Source organism: Neophocaena asiaeorientalis, unplaced genomic scaffold (genome assembly GCF_003031525.2).
Source record: "Neophocaena asiaeorientalis asiaeorientalis breed wild unplaced genomic scaffold, Neophocaena_asiaeorientalis_V1.1 scaffold31, whole genome shotgun sequence".
In the NCBI taxonomy this organism is placed as follows: Eukaryota; Metazoa; Chordata; class Mammalia; order Artiodactyla; family Phocoenidae; genus Neophocaena; species Neophocaena asiaeorientalis.
In genome coordinates, this window is record NW_020175320.1 from 2,205,349 (window position 1) to 2,221,054 (window position 15,706).

The 15,706-nt window shown below is 40.0% G+C and overlaps 1 protein-coding gene across 2 annotated transcripts in view; it reads right to left on the reverse strand.

Moving 5' to 3' along the window:
- Nucleotides 1-15,706, reverse strand: part of MYPN (myopalladin) — a 63,880-nt gene that overhangs the window by 25,958 nt on the left and 22,216 nt on the right. For both annotated transcript variants that reach the window (XM_024765544.1, XM_024765545.1), the window contains exons 6-9: nucleotides 9,457-9,598; nucleotides 7,659-7,682; nucleotides 5,216-5,332; nucleotides 4,354-4,726 (exon numbers count right to left, since the gene is read on the reverse strand). In XM_024765544.1, the coding sequence (XP_024621312.1) occupies nucleotides 4,354-4,726; nucleotides 5,216-5,332; nucleotides 7,659-7,682; nucleotides 9,457-9,598 (656 nt within the window). The remainder of the gene's footprint in view (nucleotides 1-4,353; nucleotides 4,727-5,215; nucleotides 5,333-7,658; nucleotides 7,683-9,456; nucleotides 9,599-15,706) is intronic.

Below are 15,706 nucleotides of genomic sequence, written 5' to 3' on the forward strand. Positions count from 1 at the left end.
AAATACCCAGTGGTTATTTACAGGTAACATATGGAACTTACTATTTAATAATGAAGGTACAAAGTGCAATGAAAGAATAAAGGAAGGAAAGGTTAATTACAAAGCATACAAAACCCTGAGCAACCTCTCTAATTCAAAATAACAGCCTATCATAAATTGCTATAAGCTCAGCTGCTCATGTCTTGTTGCTATGAGGATTTCTGAAACAGGTTTGTACCCAGTTTTCTTTCTGTAGATTATCAACTCTCCTGGGTTCCCTGAAAATATCTTCTCTTTTGCCACAACTTAGCTCAAGCATGATGCTCAAGAATATGCCCTCTGCAGACAGATAGATTTAGGTCCTAATCGTGGCTCTGCCACTGATTATATGTGTGGTTTGGGGAGGTTTCTAGATTTTTCTGACCCTGATTTCTTCATAAGTAAGATAGGAGTAAGTAATATCTCTTCATGTTGTTGTGAGAATTGATAGATAAATCACCTAAATCAGATAAGTGATCAATAAATGGTGGCTATTATATTTTTCAGTTTCTGAACTACAAATATCAGTTTCAAGATTTGTAAGAAAATTAGAGTTTCAGAATTATAAGGATGTTTCTTGATGTGGTTTCTGGAATACAAAAGAATTTCTTAGGGATTTTTTTTTAATTAACATCTTTATTGGAGTATAATTGCTTTACAATGGTGTGTTAGTTTCTGCTTTATAACAAAGTGAATCAGCTATACATATACATATGTCCCCATATCTCTTCCCTCTTGCGTCTCCCTCCCACCCTCCCTATCCCACCCCTCTAGGTGGGCACAAAGCACCAAGCTGATATCCCTGTGCTATGCGGCTGCTTCCCACTAGCTAGCTATTTTATGTTTGGTAGCGTATATATGTCCATGCCACTCTCTCACTTCATCCCAGCTTACCTTTCCCCCTCCCCGTGTCCTCAAGTCCGTTTCTTAGGGATTTTAAATGGTTGAGATAAAATGTCAAGGCTTAATGACAAACACAACAGAACAACTTGGGCTACTGTATCAAATAGTTTTGAAAGCAATTTTGGCAACAACAACTTGGGGCAGTGTGTGCTGGAGCCAGCTCTCGATGGCTGTGGAGGGCAGGTTGTATACACCTCATCCCAGTTCCCAGTTTAATGACTTTTCTTTAGTAGCTTGAAATCAGCCATGGTGGGAGGAAACTGGCAAATGCTACAAATCAGGGCTTCCCTGCCTCTGCCGGTAGTTAAAACATTTGCTAGCACACTGCTGATTAGGATAACTAAGTCTGGGTAAATATGTCTCTGCAGTCAGCTTTTAGCTGTGGTTTTGGCAGTGGTAACTATGCTGGTTGTGCATTAGATCACCCAGAGAGCACAAAAGACAAACCTTACTGATTTAGGCACCACTGGCCAGAGAGTCAGTTGGCCTGGGAAAGGATCCAGGCATAGTTATTATAATCTTTTTAAATGTGGGTCAGTTCTTAAACTTTAGTGAACCTCAGAACCCTCTGGAGGGCTTGTTAAAACGTAGATTTCCAGGCCGCACCTCCAGAGTTTCTGATTCAGTAGGTCTTGAGTGGAGCACGAGAATCTGTGATTCTATCAAGTTCCCAGGTGATGCCAGTGCTTTGAATAGCAAGGCTCTGGGTGATTCTTGTCTGCGTCCAGGACTGAGAACCACTGCTCTAAAGAAACACTTGCCCCAAAGCATAGGCTTACCCAGTACATTCTGATTTTAGTCTGACATTTTACTCACTTTAAATGTTAATTCTTCTATTTTTTTCCTGGCTGTGGAGGGGTATGTGTATGGGGCTGGGTGGGGTGATAAAGGGTTGTAACTCAGGTTCTCCAACTTTACACCCGTACTTTCCAACCTGGCTGTACATTAAAATAATCTGTGGAGAGATTCTCATTCAACTGGGATGGAAGGCATAAATATTTTTCAAAAGCTCCACATTTCATTCTAGAGTGTGGCCAGGATGAAGAGTCACTTCTCTAAATAGCTTAATATTCAAGCTGAAAATGTCAAAGTCTGAATTATCTAGGCTTTGATGATACAGTGTTGAAAAATGACAGCTTCCCTCTCTGTTGCAGTTTTAAGATCTATAAGAATTCTATTTTTTGTATGAATGGCAAATTGAAGGAACAAGCAGAAAATTGTATCCTCAAGATTATTGAGTCAATGTATTTTAACATAAAACCTAAAAGCTTAAAACCAGTAAGAAAACTTTGTAGGCATGTGGATTCACAAAGGGTGTGTGTGTGTGTGTGTGTGTGTGTGTGTGTGTGTGTGTGTGAGAGAGAGAGGGGTGATTATGCACACGCATATTCATACCTCTACTAATACAAACCTATATTCACACAATTAGGTGAAAATTTAAGGAAGACAAAAAATATTAAAGAATTATATACTGCTGAGGACTGGATTATTAGAGGGTGTCATTACATAATTTAGTAGAAAGAATTTTTATATTCATTGAAAGTTTCATGTGGTAGATACTGCTGGCTGACTACTTAATTCTCCCCTTTGTAAAGGAACTTGATTTTACTCATGGAGGCAACATGTGCAACTAAAGACCACACTTCCCAGCTTCCTTTGTACTTAATATACCATGTGACTAAGTTCTGGCCAATGAGATATAAGCAGGCGATTTTGGGTAAGTCCTAAGAAGGCTCCTTTAAAGGAGAGTAATTGGACTTCTACCAATTTGCCTTTTCTGCTGCTTGAAATACAGACAGGATGACTAGACCACCATCAGCCATCTTGGAGGGCACTTGGAGAAGAAGCCAGTGCTAAAGATGGCAGAGCAGAAGACTGGGTTCTTAGTGACTATGGAGCCATCATAACAGCCTGAGACTGCCCATCTAATTCCTTTATTTGAGAGAAAACTAAACCGTCATGTGTTTAACTCACCATTAGTTTGGGCTTTCCGCAACGTGAAGCTAAACCTAATCCTAACTGACATACCTAATAGCCCCCAAACAGTCCCTGGGTAAGAGGAGGCCCTGCAAAGGAGGCAATTGATTGTTTGGGGTTACCTGTTCTCACGACTCCCTTCTCTGCGAACTGCCTTCACACACAGTTCTGATTTGATCCATTTGACTCTTCTTCCCTCCAAATGTAAGTGCTCTGCACCTGACGAGGCTGGGCTGATTGGTATTTGGAATTGAGCTGCTGAGCACGATTTAGTTAGCAGTGGAACTTGACACAAATCGTGACAAGACATGCCATCATGGGCCAGATATGAATTGATGAGTCTTCCAAGAGAGAAGAGTAGAGTGGATATGCAAAGAGGACACAAGGAGGTGCTCAAGACGGAGTGTGAGCAGGGGACAGAGGCTGGACTGACCATGTGTGTGATCCTAGCTCTTAACTCCCTGCTTCTCCTTCTCTGTGCAGGACCTGGCTGTGTTTTGTTGCCCGTTGCTGCTTATATCCCTACAATAACCTCTTCCCTTCTTCTTACTTTAAGTAGATTCCTATTTCCTGTAACTGGCAGAACTTTGAGGGGACAGAGATATTTCTGGATGTGACCCGCATGTTTTGTAACATTTAATTTTATGCCCAGAATTTCACCTTGTGTGTTAGTGAGAAAAATATAAAACTGAGCAACATGAACTGCTTCCAATGAATGTCAGCACTGAGAAACACACGATGGGAGTGCTACTACTGTAGATTTTATTGTTGATATTTAAAGGTTTCTGTAGTTATAAATGTAATTTTTATCACTTTGATGTGTGGATCAGACAGAACATAATAGTGGTATCCTATGGATGCACATTAAATTTTGCAACATGACTCTGATGAATGCTCTCTGGAGGGTTTGGGTGACAACTGCATCAGACTCCTGAGGCGACTCTGGTTGGTGGTCACCATGCCACCCTTAGAGGATGCTTCGCTTCCTTTGTAATTTCAACCCATTACATTTATATGAAGCCTGTGGTTACTACAGCATATCCAGCCATATCAAGGAACTAACTAAAAAATACTAGGTATCCTTTCTATAATGACTACAAAAACTTAAGTGAAAGCAGAAATGGGGAATAGAAAGATGAAATTTCACACTGTAAAGATTATTAGACATGAGAAAGGGCTTTATAAGAAGAGTGTAGAAGGGCTTCACCTGGAGCCCTCTAACGTTAGACATCTTTTTGAGCCAGTTTAGGAGTAACATTTCTTGGAGGTAGAATGTGAATAGTAAGGATGAAAGTGATAGTACACTTACACTGATGTAAGGATTATGATTTACAAAGCATTTAATGTGTGTTTTCTCATTTCATAATTTCCCTTTTTAGCTGCATCATTTTTAAGAAGGGCAGAGTCAGAGAAGGTCACAGGCACTCTTGGTTATCCATTCTAATTTTTACTTACAGTTTGGGTTTGGCCAGAACTGGAGGGGGCTCTTTGACGGGCGAGGAAGGCTCAGGGATTTTTGCTGACTGTCCATTGAATTTCTCCTGGAAGGAATCAGGCCTGGTCTGGTTGGTGGTCACCATGCCACCCTCAGAGGATGCTTCACTTCCTTTGTCATCTTCAGGCAGGTTGAAGTGGACACGGAGCCCGATCCTTGAGCTGGACCGGGGCTCGTTGTGATTCACCAGAACGCCTTCCAGTTTGGGTTTAGGGAGTTGTTCCACAGAAGGAGGCTCTGGGTTGGGTGGGGATGACTGTTGCTCAATAACAGCCAGGTTGGTGGTAGAGTTGACTGAGTGAAGAGACCCATTGTTTCTGGGGTCTTCATTTCCTGAAAGGATGATAACAGGACCTGAGATGTTAGCCTTACTCAACAAGACTGAGATAGGATTATAACCCTGAGACAGGGCATGTATCCAACCCAGGCGAATGTGCTAATGGAAATGCTTGTCAAAAACAGAAAACACAATCTGGGACATTAAAGAATGGTAAGGATACAGGAAAAAAAAACAAAAAAAAAAAACCTAAAAAAATCTAAGTACCATTTTGGAAAGAATTTTAGAAGTTTAGGTAAGATCAAGGAGATGTTTTCTTTGGGAGTATAATAAATAACAGCATGATAACTGGGGTGGTGGTGATAAATGCAATGAGAAATTGAAAACTGGATTCTGTTCAAGGACACTTTCCTCAATAATTCAAAAAATTTTAGGAGAGCCAAGCTAGCTTCATATGAAAAGCAGTAAGAGAGGGTAATATACATTGTCCATACTCATAATCAAAGTCATAGTCTAAACTGTTCTGGCATTGAAAGAGCCCTTACCTCTTACATCTAGCTGTGCAATGCTTGACACTGTGCCGTATTTATTGCTTGCAGTACAGGTGAAGCACCCAGAGTCTTCTGCAAATACCTCAGCAATGACCAAAGTACAGATCTCCTCTAAAGCCAATAAAGCAGAATGGTTACTGACTTATTTATGGAAATGGTATTATGGACTTTTCTAATATTAGATGGTGATTCTATAAAAGTCAATAGAAGAAGCCGATTATATTAATTGTTTGAAAACACTTAGTCCAATTATTTGATTGAATTGACTGATTAGCAGAGTAAATGAGCCAAAGGAAGTAAAATGAATAACTCCATGCAATCAACAAGAGGATTTAATGATAATATAATGTATGTTATGGATTTGCAGATTATCTGTTTTTATGTCATCAGTCCAGATGTCAAAAATAGGACCAAGAGAGCTTCCCTGGTGGCGCAGTGGTTGAGAGTCCGCCTGCTGATGCAGGTGACACGGGTTCGTGTCCCGGTCCGGGAAGATCCCACATGCCGCGGAGCGTCTGGGCCCGTGAGCCATGGCCGCTGAGCCTGCGCGTCCGGAGCCTGTGCTCCGCCAACGGGAGAGGCCACAACAGTGAGAGACCCGCGTACCGCAACAACAACAACAACAAAAAAAAAAGGACCAAGAAACAATGAGCTTAAAAATCACAAAAACAAATTAGGATTTACAGCAAAAATAGGTCTGTGTGAAATACCACGCTATTCTTTTTTTTTGCGGTACGCGGGCCTCTCACTGTGTGGCTTCTCTCGTTGGCAGAGCACAGGCTTCTGACGCGCAGGCTCAGCGGCCATGGCTCACGAGCCCAGCCGCTCCGCGGCATGTGGGATCTTCCCGGACAGGGTCACGAACCCGTGTTCTCTGCCTCGGCAGGCGGACTCTCAAACACTGCGCCACCGGGGAAGCCCTACCACTCTATTCTTGCTAAGGTGGTAGCATGTGACACACAATTCTGGGCCATAAGATGTTAGGGAAAATCTCCTGGGGAGTTTCTGGGTAAGTTTTTCTTGCCTTTTAAAAGGGGTAAAAGAGAGCATTTTTCCCTATTTTTGCTTTTGGATGTTGTCATCTGCATGTAATACCTAGAACTGTGGCAGCCGTCTTGGGTATACGAGTAGAACCAGTCTAAGAGGATACTCTGAAGATGACAGAATGGGGAAAAAAAAAAATAAAAAGCTTGGCCCCTGATGATCTCTGAGATGCTAAATTAACCAATCTCAAGACTACCATTTCTTAGGGCATCATGCTATGTAACAAGATACATTTTTCATGTTGATTAAGCCATTTTTGGTTAGGTCTTGTTTACGTGCTGCCCAAAGAATCCTAAATGATGGAGAGGCAGAGTTTGGTTTTGGTACCTCTATGTCCTTTCTCTGAGTCTTATGCTTCCTTCTCTCTGTTCCCTTCCCAAACATTTGCACTCTCATCTTTCAGCAACCTGCATTCGGAAAATGATCTGATAAATTCATTCATACTACACTATACCTGCCTGATAAGATATAGTATTCTGTCTCCAAAGGGTATTTGCTTTATCCAAGGTGGAAAGAAGAACTCTCTGAACATGAAATTTTAGATCATGGAGCTGGGACTTGTTTTGAGCAGGGACCCCTTTTGGGTGACTCTGAAACTATTTTCTGTATGAGGCTGCCTAGTGAAAAAGCTTGCTTTGGTTGAAAGTATCAAAAGCCTGAAATAATTTCAAAGGGAAAAATGCTTCTCCACTACAAGCAATGCTAGAGCCAGAGCACTCTGGTCTTTACTGTATCCCCAAGGGCCTAATGTAGGGTTATGCAACATGGATATTCAATGTCTACATCGAGAATGCCTTTCCATTCAGTTTTCAGAAGCAAGAATTATAATAATGAAATTCCAAACCATCACTCTTACCCATGGGCATAAATGCAATCTTATTTTTCAGGGTGATCATAGAGAGGACATTCAGATGTTTATGCTGTGTTTTGTGAGCAACTTGTATTTTCTAGAGGTAAGAGCTTCCATGTGTCATCTTAATATCCTCCCAACCAAATCTAATAACATCACAAACATTTTATTGATTCTGTGAATTTCAAAATCTGATGCATAACTTTTGAGATACATAGGCTGTGGAATTGGAATTGATAGCATCATGGAAATTGCTCTGCCCAGTTTAAGGAGGTCGTGACTAGGGGCCAATGAAAGAGGGAAAATATTCCTAAGAAACATTCCTCAACAACGCAGAACTAACTACATTCACGTTAGCTCTTGAATATATATTCCAAACTTGAACATGCTTGCCTTTCCGTCTCCTACAGTCATAGCTAGAGTTGGCTTCGATCTTCTTTGTAAAACTTTTTTTCTTGACAACAGTGTAATTTCAATATGTTTATTATATATTTCAAGTCACGGATCACATACAAATGAAATTAAAGTTAAAATGATCTTTACCTGGCTCTGCCATGGATCGAGGTTCTAAAAGAAAAAAAAAATTAAAAGATTCTGAGCATTTATTTTACTGAGAGGTGGTATTTTTATCAGATGCTTCCTATAGAAGTGTCTTTTGCATACTCATGAGTAATTTGACAAGACTAATCTGTGAATTTTAAGTAAAATGACCTAAGCACCAATGACCTTGACAGGGATAGGATCATTATCACAGAAGGGCAGCAAGAGAGCTGCTAACTAAATGATGTGGCTGTATCTTGGGACATACTTGGGTTCCACTTGGGACACATAAACCTTAGGTGAGGAAAAGTTACTGAATTAGTTGGGATTCAAGATGACTTGCTTTTATTGTACCCATTCAGCCTGACCTGAAAAAGTTTGTGAAGACTGAGAGATCATTCTTGGCTTTGGGCTCTCACATCCTGATATAATGTAGCGTAGACCTCCTGCCCTAAGGTTTCTAATATTAAGAGCCTCAGGATAGATGACAGGTTCCTCAGGAGCAGTTCTTTGTCTTAAAATTCTTTGGCATTCCTGAAGGTGCCCGCTTGGTACTGAAAACAGGTGCTCAACTAAGGTTTATAGAATTGCAGGCACTCAAGGAATAGTTGTTGAATTTAGTTACATTCTTCTACACTGATAGAACTAGTGGAGTTTTTTGCCTCAGCTTAAATGGTATTCAGAATATATCATTGTTGCTGCTATTCAGAATATATCGTTGTTGTTAAATCTGATAGTAGTTTGCTTCATATATCTATTTTGTGATAGGCAGAAACAAATTAACCAAGAAGCAAATAATTTTCAACATATTTTACGACTGAAATGGGTCAAGGTGAAAGCACTGCATGACAAGAAAAGAAGAATTAACCACTTGGATATATAAATAATTCTTACAATAAAAAGAGTAAAACCTCAATAAACAATGAACAAAGGATATAATAGGTAATTTTAAAGTAAATTCAAAGACCCAATAAATAGGAAAAAAAAGTTCCTTTCCACATCTCATTAGCGAAGAGCAGATTAAAACAAGTATTCCCATTTGGGACCTATAAAATTAGTGAAGATATAAAAATTTTTAATACCCATTGATAGTGAAGGCATAAGACAAAAGAAGTTCCCATATGTTGCTGGTTGTAGTAGAATGTAATTGAAACAGCATGTGTCCCAGTTCAACTGGGATGATCTGGTTTATTCCTGGGATCTCTGTGTAATGATTACTAGCACCCTCTGTTACTCCCCAAGGTGTCCCAGGTTAGATCATCAATTATATAATCATCCTAAATTTAGTTCAACCTTTTTGGATGGCATTTTGATGATTTATATTAAAAGCCTAAAAAAAGGTGAATTTACAGTAGCAATTCTAGTACTCAGATTTATTCATAGATATTCACAAAGATCTTCTCTGTTAACAAGCTTTGAAATATAGTTTCTAATAGTAAAAATTTGTGGACAGTCTACATTTTCAACAATACGGGAGTAAGTAAATATGAAATTGATTGTATCAACTTATTTTTAAAAGTAAAAAAGTGCTATATTAATATGGAAAGATGTTCATGAAATGTTGAGTGAAAAAATCAATTTACAAAAAAAATTTATTTTTATTTAAAGAAAATATATGCATGGAAAAATTTTTGGAGAATATATACCAAAATATTAATAGGGTTCAGTTTGGTGGAGTATAAGTGTTTTTTATTTTATTCTTTTTATTACATTTTAATTAGTTGTTAAAAGTTATAAAAATAAATGTATACAATAAATCTATAAAAATTATCAGAAAAATAATTTTAAAGCACCAACTTACTTTTCTGTAAAATTCTAAAATCTGGAGAATCTTCTATCAAGGTCCCTTCTCTATACCACTCAACTTTAGGAGATGGAGCTCCTTTTACTCTGCATTCAAAGACAACTAGCTGACCCTCAGAGGCTGATAAATTTTGTAACATCTGTAATGAGAAGAGTATTGTTAGAACCAAAAAGTATGTATTTTTGGAATCTACTCCCAGTGCTGAATTTTTGAAAAAGATACCATTGCCTCCATATTTTGATTTTCTCCATATCTTGTACATTTCCAGCAGCTTCAATTCTGTGGATGTACATTGAATCTATTTTTTTAAATTAATTAATTTATTTATTTTTGGCTGCATTGGGTCTTCCTTGCTGCGCACAGGCTTTCTCTAGTTGTGGTGAGCGGGGGCTATTCTTCACTGCGGTGCGCGGGCTTTTCACTGCGGTGACTTCTCTTGTTGCAGAGCACGGGCTCCAGTAGTTGTGGCATGTGGGCTCAGTAGTTGTGGCCTGTGGGCTCCAGAGCACGGGCTCAGTAGTTGTGGTGCACGGGCCCAGTTGTTCCGCGGCATGTGAGATCTTCCCGGACCAGGGCTCGAACCTGTGTCCCCTGCATTGGCAGGCGGATTCCCAACCACTGGGCCACCAGGGAAGTCCCTGAATCTGTTTTTAAAGACAGAATCATCTGAGTGCATAGCTTCTTCCTTTTCCTCTCTGTTGCAGTGCCAGAAAAATTTATTGAATACTAGGTGAAATATTTTGAGGGTTTGCAAAAATACTAATATTTGGTAAAGTAATTCTGCTTCCTTTAAGAAAATGCCCAAGTAGAGTTTGTTTTTCAGAAATAATAACAATTTAAAAAATCTGCAGTGAATATCTACTAGGTGTATTCAGTATGGGAGTAATGTATATTTTTCCACACAAGACTGTTCCACAAGGTGGACTATCTCTGTGGCCTAAGTAAGTGACTATTTTCTTGGCTTTGCCTTGCCTACTTTCTGTAGTCCTGGAAATTGATGTTTGTTTTGCTATTTTCTTTTCCTTATGTGTTCTTCACAGGATAGCCTCGATGTCTGTTGAGGGAGGTAAACAGTGACAATCTCTATGAAATCATAGTCACATGTGGAGTCTTAGGTCATGGTAAAATATGTCAGAGTTTTGTGAAGGCATTGTTAAATGCTCTTTCACGCTTCCCCCCAAAAAAGTTCACAAAAATCACTTTCCATTGTAAAATATCGGTATATTCTATAATAGATGCTATGGGAGAATGGAACTCACATTTTCCTTTCACAACTTGTCTTTCACTCATCATGATTTGTGAGCTTAAAGTCACACATACGTTTGTGTAGTTGGTACTTCATTTGATTATGAAATGCTCCTTTGGCATATATGTGGGCACATTTTTATTTTTAATATAGGCCTAAAGATGATAAACATGGAAAGGTTGTGATTAACTTTCTCTACAAGCTCTATCAGCAACAAATGCTGCAAGGCTTTCCCATTATTACAATTTTGGGTCTGTATTTAGGACATATTGGCTCTTGCTTTGGAGAAGGGGAAGGCCAGTAGTTTTTTTGCTTTTGTCATTTACTCTTACAAATATCTTGTGATTGTTTATAGCTCTTAACAATATATGATATTTTGTGCTTAGACCTATCATATTTATGGCGTTTATTTTAGGAATACTGGGGTGGGTTTAACCACATGGCTTTAGCTGTAGTAGGAGACTTTTACCTCAGAAGGATGTGTTAGTTGATATTGTGACGGCCAGGGGGCGCTATAGTTCGGAGTTAGTGTTTTGTTCTTTTTTTGCATTCCCAAATTTGTTTGCTGAAGGAATTCAGTCTGATTTTCACAGAGTGGTTGCTGAAGTAATAAGGAACTATTTGATTAAAAACCTGGTTATTCCTTGTCTACCCCAAAACAATAGCTTCTAGGGATAAGAATGGAATGTTCTCAGTAAGCAGGGAGCATCAATGAGTCTTGGGTGCTCCTGGCAAGCTGGTGAATATGCCCTCCACCCTGACATCTGAGCAAATTCTGTGCTAAGATGGTAGTTTTGGGGACCCACTGAAAACTTTAATGACAGTCAGACATCTCCCTGGGATTCATACATAATGGAGTTTCGTTCCTTCTTGAGGCAAACAAATAAGAAAACCAAAGCAAAAAAAGTGGTGGTGGCAGAAGGGATTGAATGAATAAAATATGGCACATTTAAAAAATGGATGTAGGGCTTCCCTGGTGGCGCAGTGGTTGAGAGTCCGCCCGCCGATGCAGGGGACACGGGTTCGTGCCCCGGTCCGGGAAGATCCCACATGCCGTGGATCGGCTGGGCCCTTGAGCCATGGCCGCTGAGGCTGTGTGTCAGGAGCCTGTGCTCTGCAACGGGAGAGGCCGCGACAGTGAGAGGCCCGAGTACCGTAAAAATAAATAAATAAATAAATAATAGATGTAAGGAGAATGAGGTCAATCTACATTCTGACATGACTTGAGGTTCAGATATATGAACCAATTCTCAATCTGCAGAGGTTACACCAAGGTCCTGCTTGCAAAAGGACCTCCTTGAGAGAATATGTTATAGTTGAGACCAACATTAGTTGGTTGTAATTATTCACTTGAAATTGAAGGCCAAAACCTGTGTTCTATTGGAGAATCTAGCCAGATACCTGAGATACTATAGTTCTAGAATATGCCAGCTAAGGGACTGTGATATGAGATGGAAGCTCATTCCAGTGTGACACGTCGTCAATACTCAGTAAAGGAGTTGCCAGGGGTCATCTTACAAGGCACTTAGAAAAGGTTGTTGAAGGTCATAATTTGAAGGACAATGATAGTTGTTATTGCTGAAGACTGTGCTTTTCTACAAAAGTCTCATAAGAAGAAATCGGCTCACATTGCTGCACATCCGGTCCAAACCAGTTACACCATTTGAACATAGTTTAGATGGGACCGTGTTCAACACAGCAGTAGGTCTTAGGCTGTTACTAACGGCACATTGTGTAAGACTTGATCATATTTATCTTGACTTCACTGAAGACGAATAAGACATGAAACATTCCCCAACTAGCAAAGATTAAGTTAGTCTTAACTAGGAATTATGGATCTGACCTGAAGTCCCTATAATGAAAAGTCTGCAACCTCCTGCAGTAAACAGTATCCAAAGTGCAAATCTGTCTTGTGTGTCATCACCATACTGACCATCCAGGAAGACATTCTTTGTAGGATGACTTGACAACACAGAGACCTGAGAAGCATGTCTTCCACGGCCATTTGACATTGGATTTTTTCTCTACTCCTAACAACACTCTGAAGCCACAAAGTGATAAAAGCAATAATTCCTTCTTAGCTGAAATGGAAGCAGTTCACCACAGAATAAATATAACTATGTTCCCGCTTTGTGCCAAGCTCTGTGCCAGGTGCTGTAAATGTGAGCTGAAATGTGACCTATACCCACAGGTATAACGCAGGGACATCCTTGAGAAAAGGCATCTCCCTTATTGGTTAAAAGATATCAGCTATAAGGTTCATATTGTCACTTTATTCTTTTTTTAAATCCAGTTGCTATTTTTGCACCTTGGGAGATGCTGGAAGTGAATGTTATAGTGCTTTTAGACTGGAGTTGGATCACAGCAGTTTTTACTGATAAAGAACCGTTTGATTGAAGACCTTTTTGCCCCTATATTGTCACAGGTGCCCAGTGCAACAGTTGAGTCAGAGAAGTCTCTGGAATTGTCAGGTTGTGGACGGGGGCCCATGTAATCTTCAGGAATCTAGAGCCAACCACTGTACCTGCCATTTCAGGGTTTCCTGCCTCAGCTATTATATAATGAAGTGCCGTTCCTCAAATTCTCACTTCCCCTGCCCCCTTGCACTCTTCAAATTACTGCTGAAGCAGCTGGAGCCAGGGCTGCAGCCTTGAAAGCCTGCCAGAGCAGCTGCTGTTGGAGTGGGAACAGTGATAGGAGTAAGATTCTAATTTGATCATCTACCTCCCTTCACACTCAAGGAGTGTGAGCACTGTTTTCCCCCCATAAACAGAGTGAAAGTTTTTGACACTGTATAGAGGATGGAGGATAGTCTATCTCCATAAAATATTTTTAAAATATAGGTATCCTCTATAGGTAGAGCAGTGAATTAGCATATGGGACCCCAGATTTCTTTCAAACTCTACCACTGTTTTGCTGGGCAACCCTCATTTTCATTTTAACCTTCTTTAAAGAGAATATAATACCAGTACTTCCCTATCACCAAAGGAGGTACAAGGAGTTAAATAAAACTCTGCTCTCTAATCGTTGCTTTCAAAAGAATGGCTTCTTGCCATTATTGGCAGAGAAATAATTGTTGGGCAGTATAGAAAGTGAGTCATAGGGATTGGAATGCCAGAAGTCCCTAAAGAAGTAAACAGAGCAAGGAATAACCTGAACAAACATATGCCAGTGATCAGTTATCAGGGCCTGTGCCACGTGATTACCACCATCAGTGGCTCTGACTCAGAAATTTTCTAATGTCACTGGCAGTGACGATGACCTCAGTCCTACCCTCACTCATGGAAACTAATGCAAGCACAGCATTGCTGATAAGTCCCTCTGGAATCTGAGCCACAGCCTATGCTAGTGCCCTACGTCTGAACAACCCTGATCCCATTTATGGAGGCAAAAGCACACTTCCCGAGGGCTGAGAAAGCCTCACCAGAGTTTGAGTCCCTGTAGTAGGGACTGTTTTCCCACCATGGATCTAATGTTTTTGCAGATTTATCTAATTAACAACATATACTAATGACTAATTACCTTCCCCATTTTTATTTATCAAAGGCATATATGTATCTGCAAATCAGAGCGTCTAATTAGAGGGAGGTAATCAGTCACCACACAAAAGCAGCTAAACTTGAGGCCAACCAGTCCATGAAAATTAAATGTAAAGAATAGGCTTTAAAGTCCTATTAGGCTTTTCAGAATGATAAAAATGGCTTTGGACCTATTATAACCATTATGGACTCCTATGTAGACATTAGAGATAGCCTTCAAGGCGCTTGGGAGAGACAGAAAACTAAACATCTTTATTATTGTGCTAAATGTTGTACCAGAGGCATGTACCAGGTGATGTAGATGCAGGGAAGACAGAGCACCCAAAAATATTTGAAAGTGTGGAGGGAGATAAGGACACCTCTTTGCTGTCTAGCTGGGCAGATGGTGTTGAGGAGACGAGTGGAGGAGATGTCAGTTTGGGACTGGGTATAAATTATTCTGTGATTTAGTTGCCTTTGAAGAATCAGCATTGCCTGACAAAGGGTGTGACAAATAGGCACGACAAATTAAAGTGTCCTGATTTCTCGGCATTTAAAGCTCTGTTTTAAGGCTAGGTGACTTAGCAGTGAACTAGGAGACACTTAGGGGTAGCTCTGTTAGCTACATTACACACACGTGCGCGCACACACCCCTGCGTGCACGCGCGCGCACGCACACACACACACACACACACACACACACACAGGTCCACTTATAACTCTTCATCCAAGTCTTGTATTCACCAAATCACAACATGTTGCTTTCCTACTTCAAGTCTTTGAGAATAGCAAAACTTAAATTCCGAAAGCGGTTACAAGAGACAAACCTGAAAAATTGAGAGGCATCTTGTTTCACATAAGAATGTTTGCCAACCTGATACAGTTATGGATAAACATGTCTCACTCTTAGACTCTGCTTGATTTTGGAAAACCATCTTGGATGAGCTGATATGGTGGAACGTCACTAAAATGGATGTTTCTGTGGAAGTTGTGAACTTAGCAATACTTTTAGGATCAGTACTCATTGGAAAAGACATTTTTTTTTTTTCCACTTTGCTCTATAGCATGATTTCTCAGCCCCAGGACTAATTGACAGTTTGGGCTGGATAATTCTTTGTTGCAGGAGGCTGTCATCCCGTGTATTACAAGATGTTTAACAGTATCTCTGGATGCCAGCCCCCTGTTGTGAAAATCAAAAAAATGTCTCCAGACATTGCCAAATGTCCTTCGAGGGACAAAATTAACCCTGATTGAGAACCATTCCTCTAAATCATACTTCTGAGTGGATAAAATTTCTTTGGGCTTAGGTTTGGTATTCATTACAAACAATAAACTGTAAATCCAGGCATAGACTCCATCCATGTGGTTTTCATAATACCAAAACAAATCCAATATGACTCAGTTTTGCACCTTTGAGTTTATTGTCCTGGGCAACATATAAACTAAGTCTATGTTATATAAGGGAAAGAACAGTAGACAGAAT